Below are 23,420 nucleotides of genomic sequence, written 5' to 3' on the forward strand. Positions count from 1 at the left end.
CAAAATCAAAAAAGGAAATAGAAAATGAATAAGGAAATGACAATCGAAAAAGGAAATAGAAACCGAATAAGGAAATGAAAATCAAAAAAGGAAATAGAAACCGAATAAGAAAATGAAAATCGAAAAAGGAAAAGGAAATAGAAAACGAATAAGGAAATAGAAACCGAATAAGGAAATGAAAATCAAATAAGGTAAAAGAAACCGAATAAGGAAATGAAAATCAAAAAAGGAAATAGAAACCGAATAAGAAAATGAAAATCGAAAAAGGAAAAGGAAATAGAAAACGAATAAGGAAATAGAAACCGAATAAGGAAATGAAAATCAAATAAGGTAAAAGAAACCGAATAAGGAAATGAAAATCGAATAAGGAAATAGAAACCGAATAAGGAAATAGAAACCAAATAAGGAAATGAAAATCGAAAAAGGAAATAGAAAACGAATAAGGAAATGAAAATCGAAAAAGGAAATAGAAACAGAATAAGGAAATAGAAACCGAAAAAGGAAAAAGAAAAAAGAAACCGAATAAGGAAATGAAAATCAAAAAAGGAAATAGAAACCAAATAAGAAAATCAAAATCAAAAAAGGAAATAGAAAACGAATAAGGAAATGAAAATCGAAAAAGGAAATAGAAACCGAATAAGGAAATGAAAATCGAATAAGGAAATAGAAACAGAATAAGGAAATAAAAATCGAATAAGGAAATAGAAACCGAATAAGGAAAAAGAAACCAAATAAGGAAATGAAAATCAAAAAAGGAAATAGAAACCGAATAAGAAAATGAAAATCGAAAAAGGAAAAAGAAATAGAAAACGAATAAGGAAATAGAAACCGAATAAGGAAAAAGAAACCGAATAAGGAAATGAAAATAAAAAAAGGAAATAGAAACCAAATAAGAAAATCAAAATCAAAAAAGGAAATAGAAACCAAATAAGAAAATCAAAATCAAAAAAGGAAATAGAAAACGAATAAGGAAATGAAAATCGAAAAAGGAAATAGAAACCAAATAAGGAAATGGAAATCGAATAAGGAAATAGAAACCGAATAAGGAAAAAGAAACCGAATAAGGAAATGAAAATCATAAAAGGAAATAGAAACCGAATAAGGAAATGAAAATCGAAAAAGGAAAAGGAAATAAAAAACGAATAAGGAAATGAAAATCGAAAAATGAAATAGAAAACGAATAAGGAAACGAAAAAAATGAGGAAAAAAAAATTTGAGGAATATTTTTGAGGAAAAAAAATTTTGTGAAAAAAAATTTGAAAAAAAAAAATTTTAAAGGAAAAAAAAATTTGTGAAAAAAAATTTTGAGGGAAAAAAAAATTCAGTTTGGACTTTTTTGAATTTGAATATCGAAAAAGGAAAAAGGAAAAAGGAAACAACTTGTGTCTGGTCAAAATTTGCATAATGTACTATATTATTATTATCATTGGAATGTCTCTTCAATGGTCAAGGACTTACAATAATAAATACATGCATTAATTTCTGAATTAACAGTACTTAATCCTAATATCCAGAATTTAATGTATTATTGACAGTTATAATCATATATACCTAAAACATTAATTTTACCTCTTGTTTATATCTTTATTAGAGTTAATTTCTTTAATTGTGGGATGGTATCTACAGGTTTTGCTATAATGTAATATTTTGTTGTCAAAACAAGCTTTTACAAAAGTAAAAAGTGTTCCATTTCAAACTGAAGAATCAAAATATTTGAAGTTTTATTGTCCTATTTTTAGCACCACTGTAGGATTTGTGGAAGAGTGTTTTGTCATCAGTGCTCTGACAACTGGATGCAGACGGCACACAGCAGGTAAGATAACAAAAGATTATAAATTTTGGTTGGTTGTACATGTATATGATAAGTACGATTTTTCTTGTAAATGTTTTATATACATGTAAGATGGAATTTCTATTCCAACCTAATATTTGTATATCCTTAATAGAAATAAAAAACTGGAAAATAATATATTTAAGCTCAGGTTTTTTTTACATCCTTCAACAACAAGGTTACTTTCTTGATATACTTACTTATCCAGTTAGAATTGTTTTTTCCCCTTCCAATTTTTTTTAATTCCTTCTTAACTCTTGCAAATACTGCCAATTTCCCCTATTCCTTAATTATGACATAAAAAAAAGAGAACCAATCACCAAAATGGAAAAATCAAAATGATCTTGTCATGGGCAACCTGACAGGTGCCATACGTAGCACATGAAATCAACCCTATTTTATAAGTGGTTTATGTTAACTTTTACAAAAAATTTCTTCTTTGAAGATACTGGGCCATACAGATAAAAATTGGAAACATATTTATTCTACATTACATTATTTTTCTAATCACTGGCCTCTTAGAAACATTTATCTCTTTAAAAATTTAATAAACGTTTGAAAAATATATTTTCAAAGGCTAATGCTTCAGAGGTAAGACCTTTTTTTCAGTATAAAAAAATATTATTGTTGCCTAAGTAATATCAATTTCTGTGCTTTATCTCTTAATTTTTAAATTAATTATATCTTCTTTTGGAGAACAAAATTTGCAGAAAGAAATTATTTATGGTACATGTATTTATTTTTGTTGAGCCTGCGACTTTTGTCACAGAAAGCTTGACATAGGGATAGTGATCTGTCGGCGGTGGTGGCGTAAGCTAACTTTTTTAAAGCTTTATATTTTAGAAGGTTGAAGACTTGGATGCTTCATACTTTGTATATAGATGCCTCATGTTACGAAGTTTCAGTCAGTCACATGTCCATTGTCCTTGATCTCATTTTCATGGTTCAGTGACTATTGAAAATAAAGTTAAGTTTTTTTTTTAATGTTAAATTCTCTCTTATTATAAGTAATAGGATAACTATATTTAGTATGTGCATGCCTTGCAAGGTCATCATGCCTGTCAGACAGTTTTCACTTGATCTTGACCTCCTTTCATGGATCATTTCATGACATTGACTTCATTTTCATGGTTCAGTGGTCAAAGTTAAGTTTTTGAGTTTTGGTCTTTTTTTCTAATACTTTATGCAACAGGTCAACTATTTGGTGTATGGAAATATTTTATGATCTACATATCAGTCGTGCAGGATTTAATTGACCATTGCTCAGTGTTCAGTTATTGTGCATTGGTCTGTTTCTTTAAACTATAAGCAATAGGTCAACTTTATTTGTTGTATGGAAGAATTGTTAGCTGTACATGCCTGCCTGGCATGGTTTATCTGACCTTGACCTCATTTTCATGGTTCATTGGTCATGTTTAGTTTTCTTGGTTAATGTTAGGTTTATGTGACAGTTGTAATAAAGCTTTAAATTTAGAACTAAACATAATATCAATGATAAAAGGCGAGACATTTCAGCGTGTGCACTCTTGTTTTAATTTATTTGTTTTAACAAATATTTTTTTTTTAATAAACATGCATCTAGGTGAGCTTTTGCTTGCATATGCTTTCTAGTCTTTCTAGAACTATTGCCTGATATTGAATTTTACCCTAGATGCATATTTATTCAAAAAGTATGATGCTGGACTTCTAAGTACTATGCAAAAGACTGTCGTTACTGTATACACAAACAGTTTTATTAAATTCTGAGTGATAATCATATATGCCTGGCTTGCAGGGGGAAAATTGTCTCTAATCTTTTCCTTTCTTTTTGTTAACAGTTGTTAATTCTTCAAGTGTTAATTGTTATAAAGACAAGTGTTGATGTTAGCTAGTTTGAAACATTTATGTTTTTCTTATTCATTTAGAAAACTGACTTTGTCTCATCCCATTTAATATGTGCAACTGCATAACTTAAATTAAGGGTTTTCCGTTTCAAGATTATATACATAGCTATACAGTCAGTATTACTTTAAAAGCACTGAAAACTTTTATTTTTGATCAGATAAATTTTCAGATGAAATTTGTTTGAAAAGAAGCTGTTTAACCACATAAATATACCATACTTTCTGAATGATTCAGAATTTTTCACTGTTAAAATTTCAAGTTTTTCTTATTAGTGTTGAACACAATGATTAAATGTTATAAATAAAGGATATTTAGAGTGCTGTGGCATGTAACAACAATTCTGTTGCATGTTTTTCAATCCTATGTAAAATCCTTCTTCATTAGCTTTCTGGTTTATAACTTATTCTGAAACTCTATTTGTATTTTAAGAAATTTTTAGTTTTATTTCTTTGTTTCAAATTTAAGATGATGTTTAAATTAGAAGAAGTTTTCATAAAAAAAAATGCTGTTGCTGTTTACAGTTTAATGGTGGTCAATATTCAAAGAAATACTTCTAAAGACAACGAGGATATTGGCCAAGATCCTAGATTAATAAAGCCAATAGATATAAGAAAATAAATCTTATTTTGTTTGTTTCAAAACAACATGTAACAACATTGTAAATTCAAACACTTGTGAAATTAAACAAGCAGAAATTACAGTTCACAGTGTTATCATGGTGGAGAAAGCAATTGAAATGATTGATTGATTGTTGGTTGCTTAACGTCCAGTGGCAAATATTTCATGCATATTCAGGACGAGCAATTGAAATGACAAATTTTGATAAACATCAGGTTTTGCTAGTATTTCAGCTGTAACCGGAGAGCATGATTCTTCTTGCATAATCATATGTCTCCACCAGGACATGAACCCGGGACCTCTATGTTACAAGGCAGCGTGTTAACCGACTGAGCTAAAGAAGTCCAGTTACATTGGCGCCCAACAATAAAAACCCATGGTTAGAAGAAATACCTAGCCAAGTTGAATTATAAATATAAAAAAGATGAAGATATCATCATTATAGAGTATAATGACTCTTTAGGTGGGGGAAGTGTGACAGGATTGCTTCCCTTAGAACATTTAGTAGATACTTAGTCAGCCATAAGCGGTTGAGCTAAGGAAGAACTTCTTTAGCTCAGTTGGTTAACACGCTGCCTTGTAACATAGTGGTCCTGGGTTTCGTGTCCAGTTGCTCTCCGGTTACATTGGCATCCAACTAAAAAACACATTGTGGTTAGAGAGGATTTCTAGCTAGGGTATGTTTGTGTGAGAGTCATAATGGTATGATGACTCTTGAGGTTGGGGAAGTGTGATGGGATTGCTTCCCTTAGAACATGTGGTAGATACTTAGTCCGCCATAAGCGATTGAGCTAAGGAAGTACTTCTTCAGCTTAGTCGGTTAATGTGCTGCCTTGTAACACAGAGGTTCCGGGTTTGATTCCCAGTGGAGATGAAGATGATTTTGTAAGATGAATCATACTCTCCAGTTACCCAACAAAAATCAATACATATAATGGCTGCCAAATTACATATTCGTTGAATTTAAACAACAAGATCCTGTATCAATTCAGAATATCAAAATTTACACAATAAAGCAGATAACAATAAATTTAAAATGAATTGCTTCATCTGCATCAGTACCTGTATTAATTATTAGTCTCTGTACTTCATAAGAAATTTTGTAAGCAGGTCCTGAGTGCCATGTCAGTTTTCCAGTTATAATTTATATCTAGTTTTTATTTCATGCTGTCTTTTTAAAATATTTTTTAGTAAAAAATCTAGAGCCTGTAGGATGTGTTTTGAAAAATCCAAGCAGCTAGAAGATGATAGTTTAAGACCTAATAACAGTGAGAATGATTTTGAGGACACTGTTGAGATACCAAAATTACATAAGAAGAGAGGAGTCATGAATGAAAGTGATTCATCAGCCATATCAGGTAGGTGAATCTACAAACAAGAGGCTCAAAGGGTTCCTGTTGGTCACATGTCACCTATTCAACATGATGTAGTGAATAAACATGTTTGCTTTAGAATAGATAGAGTCTCCTAAAGTAGATACCTATAGACCTAAGATTAGTTAAATAATCTTTAAGGAGACAACCAGGGAAACAGTCAATCAATTTTGAATAAAAAAGCTCAAAAATATGTTTCTTCTGTTTGATTATCCTAAATATAAGCTATGTATGTTTTTTTCAGCAGTTTTATCCTTTTTTATTTGATTTTGTTTGAAAACGATAAGAGTTAGAAATTATGTTTTACATTCTGTCCGTGTCTATCAAGTTTAATAAGTACCAATTATCAGGTTGTCTGCAAATTGATATTGAAAAGTATCAGATGGGAGTCACAATATGAAGCTTTTTGTTGAGTGATAACAGTGAATAAGTTCAAAAAGGCTTCATATTGTGATAAGCTGCTAATACTTTAGAATGCAAATATGCAGACAACTGGATAATCAATTTATCTTTAATAGTTGTATTTTCATATTTGTATGATAGAAACAAGTGTTTTCTTTGTTTCATTAGTAAACTGAAAGAATACGTGATAAATTTGGGTCAAACTTATCAATGCTGGTTCATTCATTATGAAGTCAGTGATATGTCCTGGTCATTGTTATTAAGGCCAGGTCAAAAGTATTTGATGTTACAAAGCTGTGATATGCAATTTTATTTAAAAGAGCTCAGTAGAGTGATACAGACATTGGAAAGACCTATAATTCTATTTATATATCATTGTCTTATTTAGATGTTACCCAGACATCAGACAGTCAGTCTGATGACACAGGTTCTATTGCCATCCCAGGTCAGGTGGCATCTGCTATTACTGTATCAATGGTGGATGGAAATATTACAGATGAAATAAAAGAAAAACAGTAAGTAACAATTTTATCCTAAACATTTCTTTCTGCAGATAATATAGAAAAAAACTCAAAGGCAGACTTTTTAACATTAAAGCAGTAAACTTTTATGTGGAGCAGGATCAGCAACTGTGATGATAGCCACCATTTCATATCCTGTATCAAACCTTCAATCTGCATATGTCAAGTTACATGAAAACATATACTTGAGGTATATAATAGGTGTATATGATATGGAATTTTCAATATCACACTCCATATCAACCCTCAACCAATAAAATCCCTATAGCAGAGCTCTTGGAATTATATTGGCTCCGTTTAATACTGGCGGGATGTTGAAAAAGCAATATGAAATTCTTTATAGATAAAAATTGACGTGAATTAACTTTAAGTTAACAGAAACTTAAACAGGCAATATTGTGGATGTTGGGTGAATTTCGTATTAAACCATAGCATGAGTAAATTATGTTTTATATGATAACAATTCATATTTAAAAGCAAAATAAGTAATTTTTATATGATTCCAATTGAAGAATTCAGTAGATAATTTTAAAACAATCAATAAAACACACACACACAAACACATAATACACAATTATTTAGTTAATAAGTAATATAATTTATTTCAGAAAAGATGACCAATTCCATTTGATTTCCGATGAAGAGGTATCAAAATCTCTGACAGAACCTCAGAACAGTCCTCTTCTTACAACTGATCCAAAGTAAGAATATAGAATTAAGGAGATGTGATAAGATTGCTTACAACTTATCCAAAGTAAGAATTAAGAATAATGAGATGTGATAAGATTGCTTACAACTGATCCAAAGTAAGAATATAGAATAATGAGATGTGATAAGATTTCTTACAACTGATCCAAAGTAAGAATATTAAATAAGGAGATGAGATAAGATTGCTTACAAGGAATTATTGATTCAAGGTACTTCTGTTATCTAGTATAAGTATGGGTTTGAATGGGGTTTACAGATTAGAGAATGAAGGACAAATACACAGACAAATGAGCCCAAAGAAAATAAGAATAGAGAATAAAAAAAAATGAAGTAAAGAAGTAAAAAGAATACAGAAATGAAGAACCCACTATTCAGACACTCTTATAAAACCGTTTTAATTCAATTTTTAGGCCACTGTTTTAATAAAATTACCTGGGTTAATAATAAATTTGTTTTGTTTGATGGAATTTTTGTTTACTTTGAAGTATGACTTCAAGTATGACCATATCAACAGCTGACCTTGAGAAAGGAGAAGTTAATAGTCAGAATGAAATATGGATAAAGCCTGGTAAAACATTTGCTGTGCCTGTCCTAGTAGATCGGTTTAACACAACGCTTTGTTGGGAATTTAACTCTCATCCAAAGGTAAGTAACAATTAGTGTGTGAAAACTAAGCAATTGAATAAATGAATTAGGAGATAATTTGGACCAAGAATGTTGGTCCTCTTCTGTACTAGTGGATTCATGTTTTTCCCCTCTAAGCACATAAGTAGGGATTGATATAGGAACAAGAATGTGTCCTGAGTTCACGGATGCTCAATCCGCACTATCATTTTCCATGTTTAATGGACCGTGAAAATGGGGGAAAATCTCTAATTTAGTATTAAAATAAGACAGATCATATCATAGGGAACATGTGTACTAAATTTCAAGTTGATTGGACTTCAACTTCATCAAAAACTACCTCGACCAAAAACTTTAACCTGAAATGGGAACAGGAACGGACAGATGAACCAATGGACAGACGCACAGACTATGCAGATTAAAAGTTGTTATGTGTTTAAAAGATCATTGATCAGAAGAATCATAAGAACTGTCAATGTAATGTATATTTACATCCCTAATTGAGTGCTGAGATATATTTGAATTGAGTTTTATTGACAAAGTATTTTATTTATTTCATCCCAGCTTTGAAAGGAGGGGGATATTCTGGTACTGGTTTACTTCATTCTGTCAGGCAGCCAGTCACACAAATTTTTTTGTCGCACATTTCTCTTGACCTAACTATCAAAGCTTTCTGAAATCATGCTTCATATGAGCATACTTTACTGCAAGCCATTGTTAGATTTATTGCTCATCCACTTCCTTTTTACTAAATACTTAAATATTCTTACATATAATGGCCATGTATGAAAATTTGTCATCACATTTTTTTCTAAGGAACTACAAACCAAGGCTTTCAGAAATTTTGAATGAGACTGCATTTGTACTTGTTAGAATCGTCATACTTTGACTTATAATGGTTAACTTTCTTACAAATTGTAACTTGGATAGATAGTTGTCTCATTGGCACTCATACCACATTTTCTTGTTTTTTATTTTCTAAAGCCTATCCAATGGCTATTTTTGTTATCATAAAAACAATAAAAAATTTCCAAATTTGTAGTACCTGTAATCTAGACCTATCTATGCCAGGATGGAATACAATTATTTAAATTTTTATCCTTGTGATTGTACAAGTTTTCTTCTTTTATACAATTAATGATTTTAAATGTTGAGTTTAGAATAAAAGATACATATGATAGAAAGAAATGGATTATTGGCAAAGCTCATCTAAATTTTTATTTTAGGATGTTGTATTTGGTGTACATTACCAAACAATGACTGGATCTAGCAGTGAAGTGTTGATACCACCATGTAAAGTAGACTCCCATAAACAGTATGTCAAAGGAGAACTAACTGCCAAACAACTGGGAATTTACTCACTTATATTTGACAATACATACTCAAGGTATTAGAATAAATATTAATACAATATACTCTCAATTTTAGACATACAAACATTATTGAAGTATAATTCCACCTGCAGAACTCACTGTGTTTTGTTTTTGTTTGGATTAACATCAGTTTACTAATTTATAGTTTGTAAGAGAGTTATGCCCTTTTCAAATGGAAAAATTGTTGAAAACTTCAAATAATCAATCAAGTTAATTTTATTGTCTTTAATTATAGTTGAATCAACTACTATCAATGCTTATTAAAATCTTCTTTGAAAATTGGAGTTATTTGTTATTTTTTCTTTGTCCAGCATGGTAGTTGAATCAACTAAAACCAATGATTTATACAATGCAATATTCAATTTTACTACCAACTGATAAATTAAAGCAATCTACCATTCAATGTCTACAAACACAAGGTTGTGGTCAATAGTGAACAAAAGGCAAAAATTGCAATAAATTCCGTCTGTTGAAATTAGACAGTCCATGGGTAAAAGTGCAACCACGCATATTTGAAGCATTTTATAAATCTGTACATTTCTTGTGTAAGAATAGGAAAAGGACTATAATAAGTAGATACCAGTTTGCATTTAGAATGTCCATTTATAACGCTATATGCTAGCTGGGGCATCATCTGTGTCCTTATGGACACATTCCCCATTTATTTTAATTGAAATCATGTAATTTTTTTGGGCACTGGCACTTCTGGCATTGCTTATGAATCCCTGTATAAAGTCTACCCCAAAGTGAAATACCTGTTTAAAATCTACTCCAAAGTGAAATGCCTATAAAACAACTTCAAAGTGAAATGCCTGTATAAAATCTACTCCTAAGTGAAAACCCTGTAAAAAATCTACTCATAAGTACTACTCCTGATATTAAAATGACTTTTGTTTATGTTGTTGTTAGGCTGCTGTATCATCAATGTTAACCCCACATCTCCCTTTATTCATATATGAAAAAGAAACATTTAATGAAAAGAGTAACAGTAGATTTGAAAAGAAAGGATATGAAGTAGATGTACATGACACGAAACCACCAATACTAAGAAAAAACAATACATCAAGAGATAACACTTATATTGTGTTTATTACGTGAACAGTTACTTGAAGTCCAACAATGAACTGAAAATCTTGTACCTTTAAGCAAGATTTACATTGCCTTCAGCAGCATCTTTGAAAGAAGTATGCTGTCTAAACTCTAAAGTGAATATGCTATGTTTTTAAACCCATAGAACATTATCTTATGATTAATGATTAATCATACTATAATTGGAAAATAACAAGGATTGTACACCTTAAACATGAGAACATGTCTCATTTCTATATTTCTTTTGTGATATAGTGAAAAGATGTACAATACTATATTTGTGAAGCTGTCATATACATATAACTGTATTTATTTTGTACTATTGGGTGTAAATCCTATTGCATAAAATTAAGAATGGAAAAGGTGAATGTGTTAAAGAGACAACAACCCAACCAAAGAGCAGACCAGCCGAAGGCAACCAATGGGTCTTCAATGCAGCGAGAAACGTCTGCACCTAGAGGTGTGCTTCAGCTGACCCCGAAACAAAAATGTGGACTAGTTCAGTGATAATCAACATCATACTAAACTCCGAAATACACACAAGAAACTAAAACTAAAAATAATACATGACTACCAAAGGCCAGAGGCTCCTGACTTGGGACAGACACAAAAAAAAAACAACAGTCTTTTTGATAATGATAAAAGATAAAGAATAGTAGCCAGATGAATTGATGAGTCTCAGAAAGGCTCACATTATGTACAACTTTTTAAGTCTCCCAAACAAAGTTTGGAGACTTATTGTTTTTGCTCAGTTCTTATTATTTTTATTATGGCACCCTCAACGGAGTTGGGGTGACATATTGTTATTCTACGTTTCTTTTTTTTCTTATTTTTCTTCCACACATTTTGTCCGCGCGAGTTCTCAGAATTGAACGGACCAATGTTTATGGAACTCAACTATAATGAGGAACCCCACTTGAAGTTGTGCACCTTGCTATGGAATGGTAAAAGATGGCCGCCGTTTCCATGGAAACAGCACAAATGCGAAAAAAATCAAAGTGTTCCAAACTGGAAGAAACTCCACAGGAATGTTCACTGGCATGTGCTGATTTCCAGTTTGACTTTGGAATTTTCAAAATGGCTGCCGTTACCATGGAAACAGCTAAATTATCAAAAATTCTAACTCTTTCGTTATATGATCCAACTGGATGAAACTTTATGAAAATGTTCTCCAGTATGCCAAGATGTCAAGACAATATTTGGATAGTTCAAAATGGCCGCCGTTGTCATGGAAACTGGGGCCAAGTTTTGCATTGACCCTATGGAAAAATGCATAAAATCAGCATTTTCTCAGAGAGTAGTGCATCAAAGTAAATGAAACTGTACTGACATATAACATGACATGTGGCAATGAGATGTCTGCTTTTAGAATTTTGGAATTATCTACTGTAACCATGGTTGCAGCACAAATGTTCAAAATTTCCAAAAAAAATTAAGTGCTGCAAACTGGATGAAACTTTACAGGAATAGTGACTGGCATGTGCAGAGTTGCATTTTGAAGTTGGAATTTCCAAAATGGCCGCCGTAACCATGGAAACAGCAAAATTGTCCAAAATTTCAAAATGCTTCAAACTTAATGAAATTTTCAAAAATGATAACTTGCAGGTGTAGATGCACTCTTCGACTTTGGAATTTCCAAAATGGCTGCCGCTCGCCTGGCAATGGGGGGACGAGGTTGCCATCCGTTATTGCTAGCAATTACAAATCTAGTTTTCCTTATTCTTCTTCCACACATTTTGTCCACGCAGTTTCTTGGAATTGAGTTGACCAATGTTGATGGAACTATACCACAATGTGCACCAGCATGTGAAGTTGTGCACCTGACTTTGGAATGGTCAAAATGGCTGACGTTTCCATGGAAACAGCAAAAATCCGAAAATATTCAAAGTGTTCCAAACTGGACGAAACTTCACTAAAATAGTAACAGGCATGGCCTGAGCTGCATTTTGATCTTGGAATTTTCAAAATGGCTACCGTTACCATGGAAACAGCTAAAATATCAAAAATTCTAACTCTGTCGTTATATGACCCAACTGGATGAAACTTAATGAAAATGTTACCCAGTATGCCAAGATGCCAAGACGATATTTGGAAACTCCAAAATAGCCGCCGTTGTCATGGAAACTGGGGACAAGTTTAACATTGACCCTATGGAAAAATGCATAAAATCAGCATTTTCTCAGAGAGTATTGCACCAAAGTAAATGAAACTGTATTGATATATAACATGACATGTGGCAATGAGATGTCTGCTTTTAGAATTTTGGAATTATCTACTGTAACCATGGTTGCAGCACAAATGTTCAAAATTTCCAAAAATAATTAAGTGCTGCAAACTGCATGAAACTTTACAGGAATAGTAACTGACATGTGCAGAGTTTCATTTTGAAGTTGGAATTTCCAAAATGGCTGCCGTAACCATGGAAACAGCAAAATTGTCCAAAATTTCAAAATGCTCCAAACTTAATGAAATTTAACAAAAATGATAACTTGCATGTGTAGATGCACTCTTTGACTTTGAAATTTTAAAATGGCTGCCGATCGCCTGGCAATGGGAGGACGAGGGTGCCAACCGTTATTGCTAGCAATTACAAATCTAGTTTCTTATTATTTTTCTTCTTGCAACAAATTTTGTCCAGGGGATTTCTTGAAATCCAATGGACCAATGTCGATGGAACTCTACTATAATAAGGACCCCCACGTGCAGAGTTGCAGTAAGCATGGAATAGTTCAAGATGGCTACCGTTTCCATGGAAACAGAACAAATGTGAAAAAATCTAGTTTTTGGTTTTGGTGAACTGTTTGAATATGCTTACACTCAGAATCACCATATTTTATTACAATGTAGTTGCCCACTATATACAGGTGTTGGATGATTTTGGCACTCATTGGACCTACTATGTTGCCATGGAAACTACACCAAAAATTTCAAAAATATCAAAATGCTCCAAACTTCATGAAACTTCACAGTAACGATGAGCAACATTGGAAGATGTGGCATTTGGCGTTGGAATTTCCAAAATATCTGTAGTTACCATGGAAACAATGCAAAAAGGTCAAAACTTTGAATTTTCACAGAACATTCCAGAACATCAATGTTAAATTTACTCTAGAGACATTAAATGGTATATATGATTATGGAGGGAAACAATTGCAGCGGGGACAATATATGGATAGTTCAAAATGGCCGCCGTTGTCATGGAAACTGGGGCCAAGTTTTGCATTGACCCTATGGAAAAATGCATAAAATCAGCATTTTCTCAGAGAGTAGTGAACCAAAGTAAATGAAACTGTATTGATATATAACATGACATGTGGCAATGAGATGTCTCCTTTTAGAATTTTGGAATTATCCATTGTAACCATGGTTGCAGCACAAATGTTCAAAATTTCAAAAAAAAAATTAAGTGCTGCAAACTGGATGAAACTTTATAGGAATAGTAACTGGCATGTGCAGAGTTGCATTTTGAAGTTAGAATTTCCAAAATGGCCGCCGTAACCATGGAAACAGCAAAATTGTCTAAAATTTCAAAATGCTTCAAACTTAATGAAATTTAGCAAAAATGATAACTTGCAGGTGTAGATGCACTCTGACTTTGGAATTTTCAAAATGGCTGCCGCTCGCCTGGCAATGGGGGGACGAGGGTGCCATCCGTTATTGCTAGCAATTACAAATCTAGTTATTCTTCTTCTTCTTCTTTTTCTTCTTTTTCTTCCGCCACTTTTAAAAATGAACTTGTCCGCAGCGTTTCTCTAAAACCGCTTGTCAGATTTACTTAGGGTTTCATAGAATGGTAGACTAATATGTCTAGGTGAGCCATCAATCTTTCGTTTGTGCATTGGGGTCTATTAAGGGGTATTTTGGGAGGTAGAAAGGAGGGAGGGGTTTACTATAGAACCCTATGGGATTTTATTTTCTAAAATTTTCAAATGAATATAACTTGAAAACTGTAAGTGATAGACACATGCAGTCTTCAGAAATGATTATAGGACAGTAAAACAAATCACATGAAATATAGGGGGAGTCCCTAGGGGGTCATCCCCACCCCCTTAAATTTGAGAATATGCTTTTATCTTGTAAACGTTCCAGATCCCCACCCCTAAACCATATATATTCTTGAATGGGACGATAAAACAAATCAAATGAAATTAAAGGGAAGTCCCTGGGGGTCATCCCCACCCCGTTCAATTTGAGAATGTGCTATTATCTTGTTAACGGTCCAGATCCCCACCCCTAAACCATATATATTTTTGTAGGGGACGATAAAACTAATCAAATGAAATTAAAGGGGAGTTCCTGGGGGTCACCCATACCCCGTTCAATTTGAGAATGTGCTATTATCTTGTAAACAGTCCAGATCCCCACCCCTAAACCATATATATTCTTGTAGGGGACAATAAAACAAATAAAATGAAATAAAAGGGAAGTCCAGAGGGGGTCACCCCACCCCCTCTTGTTTGAAAACTTGTAAACGGTCAACATCCCCACCCCTAAACCATATATTTTTTTGTAGGGGACAATAAAACAAATGAAATGAAATAATAGGGAAGTCCTGAGGGGGTCACCCCACCCCCTCTTGTTTGAAAACTTGTAAACGGTTAACATCATCAACCCTAAACCATATATATTCTTGTATGGGACAATAAAACAAATCAAATAAAATGTACGTAAAGTACCTGGGGGTCACCACCACCCCTTCCTGTTTAAATACTTGTAAATGGTGGAGATCCCCACCCCTAAGCCATATATATTCTTGTATGGGACAAAAAATCAAATCAAATGAATATGGGACCATATGAATGGCGAGTTATGGGAGCTTTGTTTGGGAGACTTCGTAACAGCATCCTGTTACAATTACTTCTTGTTCTCATTGTTTTTTTTCCCTTTCCATTGTAGGTTTACGTCAAAGAAGATTATCTACAAGTTGTGGTCCAATAAAGGCAAATGAAAAGAACTCATTCAATAATGAAAAATCATTGATAGAGCATTTATATATCATACATGAATATATATCATTTTGTATGCATATTTTTATATGACATTTAATGAGATCACCCCCAGTTTTTGATGGGGTTCATGTTGCTCAGTCTTTAGTTTTCTATGTTGTGTTTTGTGTACTATTATTTGTCTGTTTGTCTTTTTCATTTTTTGCAATGGCGTTGTTAGTTTTTTTCGATTTTTGAGTTTGACTGTTCCTCTAGTATCTTTCTTTTCTCTTTAGAGAGGGGTGAAAATTAAAGAAATTCATTATAATAACTCACAAATGTAAAAATTTAATTTGTAACTGTTGTTTACGGTTCCGTTTGATTGACAAAATTAGGTGAGCAAGCAAACTAGATTTAAATTGTTGATAAACTAATATAGCATCAGATTTTATCACTAGTATAAATCTGTCATGCATCAGACAATGACAAGACAGACAACTCCACATGATTTTGAAAGGAAAAAAGCTTTGTTTGGGAAAAAAATGAGTAAAAAGAAATATCCATAGTATATAACCTTGTCAAAAGGATATAATTTCATCAGTGGGAAAAAATATTTATTATATAATTGTTTAAAGTTTCAAATAGAGGGTTCTTTTGTTAAAGGGAGTTACAGTGCTTATCCAGTGACCTTTGGGGTATCACAATAGCAATGGCCAAAACAGTTTACCAAATTGCAGTTAGATTTCTTCTCCAACTAACTGATCAACTGGTAAAATGTTTCAGTAGATTGCTCAAGTGAAATGTTGTTAGTATGAAGTGAGTGCTGTGAAATCAAAAGTAATACTTACCATCCAGATCCAGTTAGTTGATATCTTTGTCATTTGTTTCAAACACAAAAATGACTTACTATAGTATGAGTCACTGAATAAGAAGGTCTAATTTTGACATGGAAACTTCTATCATAAATAGATTTTATAAATAAATAGTTCAAACCATTGTTTTGTAGATGTATATTTTATAGCTTTGTCTTCTAAGACAAAGTTATTGTGTAAATATGATTCGTATAATATTTTCTATACAAATTACTGATCTGCTGGCATTAAAGGGAAATAATTTTTATTGAGTTATTGTACACTAAAAAATTAATCAATGATACCTGGCTTTTGATTTTGCCTACAATTTTTTTCAAAATTTTAATCATCTTAAAAATAAATTTCATTGTTTCTTTTCAAAACAGAGGATAAAAGTTTAATAATCATAAAAGTAATGTTACAAACAAATTAAGTGAGGAAAGTTGATATTTGTCAGACAAAAATTGTGACAACATTTTGCTGATTTTCAGTAATGTAAATTATTTCCCTTTAATGGTAGCAGATAAGTAATTGCTTTAGAAAAAAAAATCCAAATTACAATTATGCACTAACTTGTTGTTGGAAAACGGAGCTATTAATTATAGACTTACAAAACAATGTTTTGAACTATTTATTTATAAAATCTATCTATGATAGAAGTTTCCATGTCAAAATTAGACCTTCTTATTCAGTGACTCATATTATAGTAAGTCATTTTTGTGTTTGAAACAAATGACAAAGATATCAACTAACTGGATCTGGATGGTAAGTATTACTTTTGATTTTACAGCACTCACTTCATACTAACAACATTTCACTTGAGCAATCTGCTAAAATATTTTACCAGTTGATCAGTTAGTTGGAGAAGAAATCTAACTGCAATTTGGTAAACTGTTTGAGCCATTGCTATTGTGATACCCCAAAGGTCACTGGATAAGCACAGTAATCAAGTCCTGTTTTTTAAACTCTTTTAGAATAGACAGACAATGGCTTTATAGTTAATGGCAGCTTTGTATAGTTTACACTAATCTTTGACCTTATGTTTATCAGTCTTTCAGAATGAAAAATGGTTTTAAAAATATATAAACCATGAATGTTGTGAAAATGTCAACAGATATGTTTTCAAAACTTCATAAAAAAAAAAATTGAAATTGTAGTTTTGATAATAGATGATGGAATTGTCAATAAAATTAAAAGTTTTTTGGATATAATTTTTTTGTTTTTATTTAAATGTTTTTTATCAATAATTCAAATTACAAGATAGATGTTCTATTGATTATCTTTGTTATTGTTTAGTTTATTTTTTAATTTGAGAGAAATGCATTGTATTTTTAGAAAGTTTGGATTATTCGGCTTTCTTATACATATAAGTTTCATACACCATTGTTTAATGGTTTTTAATACTTATGTATAAGTAGAAATGTTTTCATTTTATTTCAAAATGTAATTTTTAAAATTGTGCTTTGTTAAATAAGAAAATGCAATTTAAGTATACAGTTTTACATCATTGCTCTTTTTTTAACATTATGTAGTGATATTTTTGAAGATAATGTATTTGATCATTTCTTCTGTTAACAGCTTATACCTATTTATTATGGTTTTTCAAGATAATTTGCAAAATTTTAAAAATAAGTTAAAAAAATGTCATTTAGGGCAATTAATAATTTGACGATTTTTTTAATTTGGCCATGTTGATATTTGTGTAAATGTTATTTAGCTTGTTGAAGTTTCTATCTACTGGACATTTACAAAACAAATGTAAGAATTTGGTAAAAATCATCAAGCAGGGTAAATGACTCCTAAAAGTAGTGAGTTGACAATTTCTACCAACTAATTGCGCTCAACATGTTTGATATTTACAATTTTTATGCCCCACCTACAAAAGTAGAGGGGCATCATGTGTTCTGGTCTGTGGGTCTGTTCATCCGCTCTTCTGTCTGTCCCACTTCAGGTTTAAGTTTTTGGTCAAGGTAGTTTTTCATGAAGTTGAAGTCCAATCAACTTGAAACTTAGTACACATGTTCCCTATGATATGATATGATCTTTCCAATTTTAATGCCAAATTAGAATTTTGACCCACTGAACATAGAAAACAATGCGAGTGGGTCATTAGTGTACTATGTTCTCTATGTAATAGCATCATAAAAGGTAAAAAGAGGTAAACAAATTGTCTTTCAAAATTTCATAATAAGTTAGAAAAACTTCAAATGATGATTTCATCTATGTTGATTTAGATGTAGATCTTATTGTTCTGGCCATTTTTTTTTTTTAATTTCTGTTTATCTTTTAGTTTTCAAGATAATTATGAAAAACTTAGAAAGTTGCAGAAATTTTAAACCAAATAGTTTACAGAATGTATTTATAGTTTAAAACGACTGACAAATAGGCACCAAGTGATAGCAATAGCTCACATGGCCTTTTAGGGTTTATTGTAATGGTAGTTTTTTGTTGCTTTATTTTGAAAATTTTATCAGGAAAGGTTGTCCCATTACAAATCTTAGATCAATGAATATTAAAAATATTTCATGTTTTTCTTCAAAAAATATTTTTCAATATAATTAAATAATTTGAATATCTTTGACTTGGCTTATAGAGAAAAAAAATCTAAAAATTAATATTGACAACAAAGCTTAATAATAATAGTAGTATAAATGTACAATTTTCAATCCACCATAAAATTATTTAAGAAGACAGTAGTTTTTGGCTGATGCATTTTAAATTATTATTCAATAATGTAAAAAATATGGTTGTTTGAAACTATTGTCTGATAGGTAACTGCATACTGCTGAAATTTAATTTTTAATTGTGAAAAACAAACTGCCAATTATTGTTGTTATAACATAATACTGCTGATCATTTTTAATAATTGAAATATTTTGACTTTTTTGTGTAAGCGGTTTTAGATGTTTATATCAATATTTTGTTTAATCATACCGGTAAATGCTGGATATTTATGTTAGTACTTTTGGTTGTTTATGTCAATATCTTTTTTTATCACCAGTTATGCTTACATTACCAATATATGATGGTTATTTTTATGTTGTAGTTTTATTTGTTTATATGAATATCTTTTTTTATACATCTGTTGAAAGTGTATTATGGGTTACCAGAACCAGTCCATCTGTCTGTCCATATGCAACACTTTGTACCATAAGTCAAATTTGCTGTTACAAATTCACATGTAATCTTAACACAATGTACATTATAGATTAACTGAAGAAAGCCCTCTTTTAATTTTGAAAATATTTGACTCTGTCGTTACAGGGTTACAAGACTAATAACCTATTAGAATTTAGACAATTTTTTTACATATTGCACACTTGTTCTTAGAGGCTTGGATTGTTTTCCTCAACATTTCACATTATTGTTGAAATGAATAATTTCTAGTTTGTTGTTCCAGAGTTACTTGACTAAGTCTTAAAGGTAGTCATTTAATTAAAATTTTTACCAGTTGTACAATTTAAGAAAGTTTTACTAGAAAACTAACACTGTTGTTTGGATTAATGGTGAATGTAAACTCGCTTTTGAGTAATCTAGCTGTAACTGTGGAAGATATTCTAGTGATTTTTGTCTGGCCTCAAAGAAGCATGATGTTTTCATCAGCAGCGGCATCTAAAATTTGTTTAAGATTCCAATAGGTCAGTTTAAGGGGAAGTTGTATTAGCATTCACATTTCTTAACGTCATTGAGGTTAATTGGCCTTCACCTAAATCAAGGTATATTGACTTTGAGACTTTTACTGTAATAGTTTAAAAGTTAAAATGTGTGACAAAGTCTGTTTAAGGCTGAGTCAATGATATTTGGTATGCAGCAGGCTTTGAATGTTTTGTATAGTTAACATGTTAAAGTATTGCCATTTAAACATGTCCATTTTATTGTTGAAATGACATACCTGTATTGGCAAGACATATCTCTGTGTTAACAGAATTATTGTGTAGTTGAGATGCACTTATTATATGCACATAGCCTTTTAAACAAGGTTGTTGAAGGTGCTATATATTTCAATCATGATACATGTATTATAACAAATTATCTATGCACTCATAAATGTAGATGATGGGTGCAAATGGTGTGAAAAAAATATATAATTTGCAGATTATTTAAACTCAGATCTGGCAGTTTGAACAATTGTACTTAGATGGTTTCATGATAACTTCTTCTGCCGTGTTTATAATGTATTTTAAATGTATTTATATATTTATGAGTATGTTAATGAATAAAGTTATGTTAATATATGTTTATGTATACTGTGTACTTTATAACAAGTCTTAAACAGTACAACATCACTAAAAAATAATAATAAAATTAGTTTTCAAGATCATAGGCAACAAAAAAAAAGAGTAAAATTTGTCGTATAAGGGCAATCACTCCTGTGAGAAGTTGCCTGATAGTTTCTACACCAATGAGCAATTTGTGGACCTCAACAATCTAAACAATTTTTGCCTTTTAAAAATTTCTCTATTTATAACATTTTCAAATTAATAGACAAAACTTGCATTTTATCCCTTTGTTCTATTTTTAGCCACTTTGGCCATCATAGTTAGCGGGCAGGGTAATTGTACACATTTTCAAACTAGATACACCAATAATGATAATAGCCCTTTTTTGGTTACAGTTAGCCCAGTTGTTTCAGAGGAGGATTTTTTTTTTAAAGTTAATGATACCGGATGAAGACAGAAGACGGACCCCAAGTAACAAGAAAAGCTCACCTGGCTGAAAATTTAGTTATTTTGTCGAGTGAAATATTCACACATTATTGGTTATAGCATAACTAAATTTGGAATATGGGTTCCTTTCAACACCTTGGTGTAAGGTTTAATTGTAAGGTGTACATGTCTGACTCAGGGCTTCCAAAAAATATTTGAGCCAGCCGGACATTTTAAATCTGATCTCGATTTTAATCCCTTAAGACTTAGTCACAAAAGGCAAGTATGGTAATCAGATATTGACATTAGATTAAAAAAAAAACGATTTTAAACTTTACTTTGATATGAATTTGATGTTCGGATGTAAACTGTTAAATTGGCAGTGCATCATTCAAAGTGTGCATATCAGCGTGCTCATATATCTGTCCAAGACTCTTTATTTGTGCAAAATGACATTGTCAGAAACTTTACTTTGGTTTTTTAACATTTTTCTCAAACCGGATGTTGACTTGACAATGGTAAAACATGGACCATAAACGGATACGTAAAATCCGTGTACGTTTACAAAGCTTGACTGAGCGAAGAAGCTCTTTCCACGTTATTTCTTCAACAAAATACTTAAAATGAACGTTAGATACAGGTATCAATGATAATTTTAGCATTTTTGAAGAAATGTAGAATGCATAATTAAATTTCCCACCTGTGCACACGTGTTCTAGTTCAGACAACGTAGTTCTACCGATTTTTCATTTAAAACCTTCTTAAATTTTTCATCAAATCATGGGATATACTACTTTCTTATAATTTTAATCTTTTGGACTAAATCAATTTGATAGATACAAACCGCTGAAATGAAAGAAAATAATTGTGAATAGACCGATCAATTTATATTTATTGAATATAATGCACATTTGTACCCATATGGGTTGAAGGCATACATAAATCAACATAGTAATTTTACAATACATCATACAGAAAAAACCAATTATACAATGTCCGGTACTGAAAATAGTTCACCTGTTAACTGAACAGGTAGATTTCAGCTGTCCAACAACTAATTAGCCTTGATTAAAATAAGAAAGTATTGAAGTAGGGATTGTTTTGATAGAATGTAGGACAGAAAGTCACAGGACAAAAAGTCACAGACAAAAAGTCATGGACAAAAAGTCACAGGACAAAAAGTCACAATTCATTTTTTCTGATTATTTTCTTTGAATATAAAACACTTATTTCCACAAAAATATTTTTGTATTTCTCTTGAACTATTGTATAAAATCTAACTTTGTAAACAAAATTTATCAAAAAAATATCAAAGTAAATCAAATAATTGTTAAAAAAACAAAATGTCAGAGTGGCTAGGCACTTAAATGGCTTCATGGTGCCAAGAAATCTTTCTTTTGCATGATTAAATTAAATAAATCTTCATTTTTCAAGTATAATGACACATTTCCTAAACTTTAATATGAATATATGTATTAAAAAGTAAATGTTTCAAGATATTTCTCTTATATATTCAAACAATTGTCAACATATTATTTGTGACTTTTTGTCCTACCAAATTTGTGACTTTATGTCCTGTGACTTTTTGTCCTGTGACTTTCTGTCCGTTTACCGTTTTGATAGTAATTAATCATCATGTCACTTTTATGACCGAAAATGTGTGGATGTTAAAGGCAAAAGGTTATGTCAAAAAGATCGTGAATTATGTTAAAATGACCGAAAAAGCCTTGAAAACTAAAAAGTAAATGACCGTTTCATGCTTTGCCCAGCCGGTCTTTTACCGGACATTAAACAAATGTCCGGAATATATGACCGTTTTGGAAGCCTTGGACTCTGACTGGCAGATTTCATGACTTTGACCTCAAGTTTATAGTTTATTGATCATTGCTAAAATTTTGATGTTTGGTCTATTTCCTCAGACACTATAAGAAATGAAACACTATAGGTTATTGGATGCAACAGTTACAACTGGAACTAATTGAAAAGATTACCTAGTGAATCAGAAATTCTTACTTTTCTTAATTTACCAAGGGTGAAGAGAAAGGGGACCTTATTGTAACCCTTGGGTAGCAAAGATGTAACTATCATATTAAAGGTGGTATTATGTAAGTAATCTTAGACTATCTGTAGTCTGTCTACGGGTAAAATATTGGAACTAGAGGCTCGCTCTTAAGAACCTGGGTTGCTCACCTTGGTCTACTTGCAAATTCAACAAAGGACACTCTTCAACATTGACTTTGTAGATTGTAGAAGGGAATAGAATTCATCACAATTTTTTTTGTTGATCTTGTAATGCTGATCATTTAGTCTCTTTAGTTTCAATCTTCTTTATTTTTTGCTCAGAACACAAAAAAGGGTAACAAAAAAAAAATGCTCATTTAAGGACAATCACTCCTATAAAGAGTGACATTCTTATCACTATATTGGCAAAATTTGACATTTCAGTAGATACCTTGCTGATCAGTTTTGTGATCATTTTTTATTTATCTTATCACACTTTGATGACTTAACATGAAAACCAACAAGAATCTTAAGAGGAAAGTAGGCAAAACTTAACTATATTATAACAAATTCC

The 23,420-nt window shown here is 31.4% G+C and overlaps 1 protein-coding gene across 3 annotated transcripts in view; it reads left to right on the forward strand.

Annotated features, from left to right (window-relative positions):
- The window catches only part of LOC143063684 (uncharacterized), a 50,411-nt gene extending 34,106 nt beyond the window's left edge, over positions 1-16,305 (forward strand). Inside the window, exons 16-23 of one of the 3 annotated variants that reach the window (XM_076236000.1) lie at positions 1,740-1,813; positions 2,408-2,422; positions 5,525-5,691; positions 6,497-6,623; positions 7,238-7,330; positions 7,823-7,982; positions 9,188-9,348; positions 15,320-16,305. In XM_076236000.1, coding sequence (XP_076092115.1) covers positions 1,740-1,813; positions 2,408-2,422; positions 5,525-5,691; positions 6,497-6,623; positions 7,238-7,330; positions 7,823-7,982; positions 9,188-9,348; positions 15,320-15,371 — 849 coding nt within the window. In that variant the 3' untranslated portion in view covers positions 15,372-16,305. The remainder of the gene's footprint in view (positions 1-1,739; positions 1,814-2,407; positions 2,423-5,524; positions 5,692-6,496; positions 6,624-7,237; positions 7,331-7,822; positions 7,983-9,187; positions 9,349-15,319) is intronic. The other 2 variants (XM_076235999.1, XM_076236001.1) reach the window with 2 other exon arrangements.
- The last annotated feature ends 7,115 nt before the right edge of the window (positions 16,306-23,420 follow it).

This window comes from Mytilus galloprovincialis, chromosome 2, assembly GCF_965363235.1.
Source record: "Mytilus galloprovincialis chromosome 2, xbMytGall1.hap1.1, whole genome shotgun sequence".
Taxonomy (NCBI): Eukaryota; Metazoa; Mollusca; class Bivalvia; order Mytilida; family Mytilidae; genus Mytilus; species Mytilus galloprovincialis.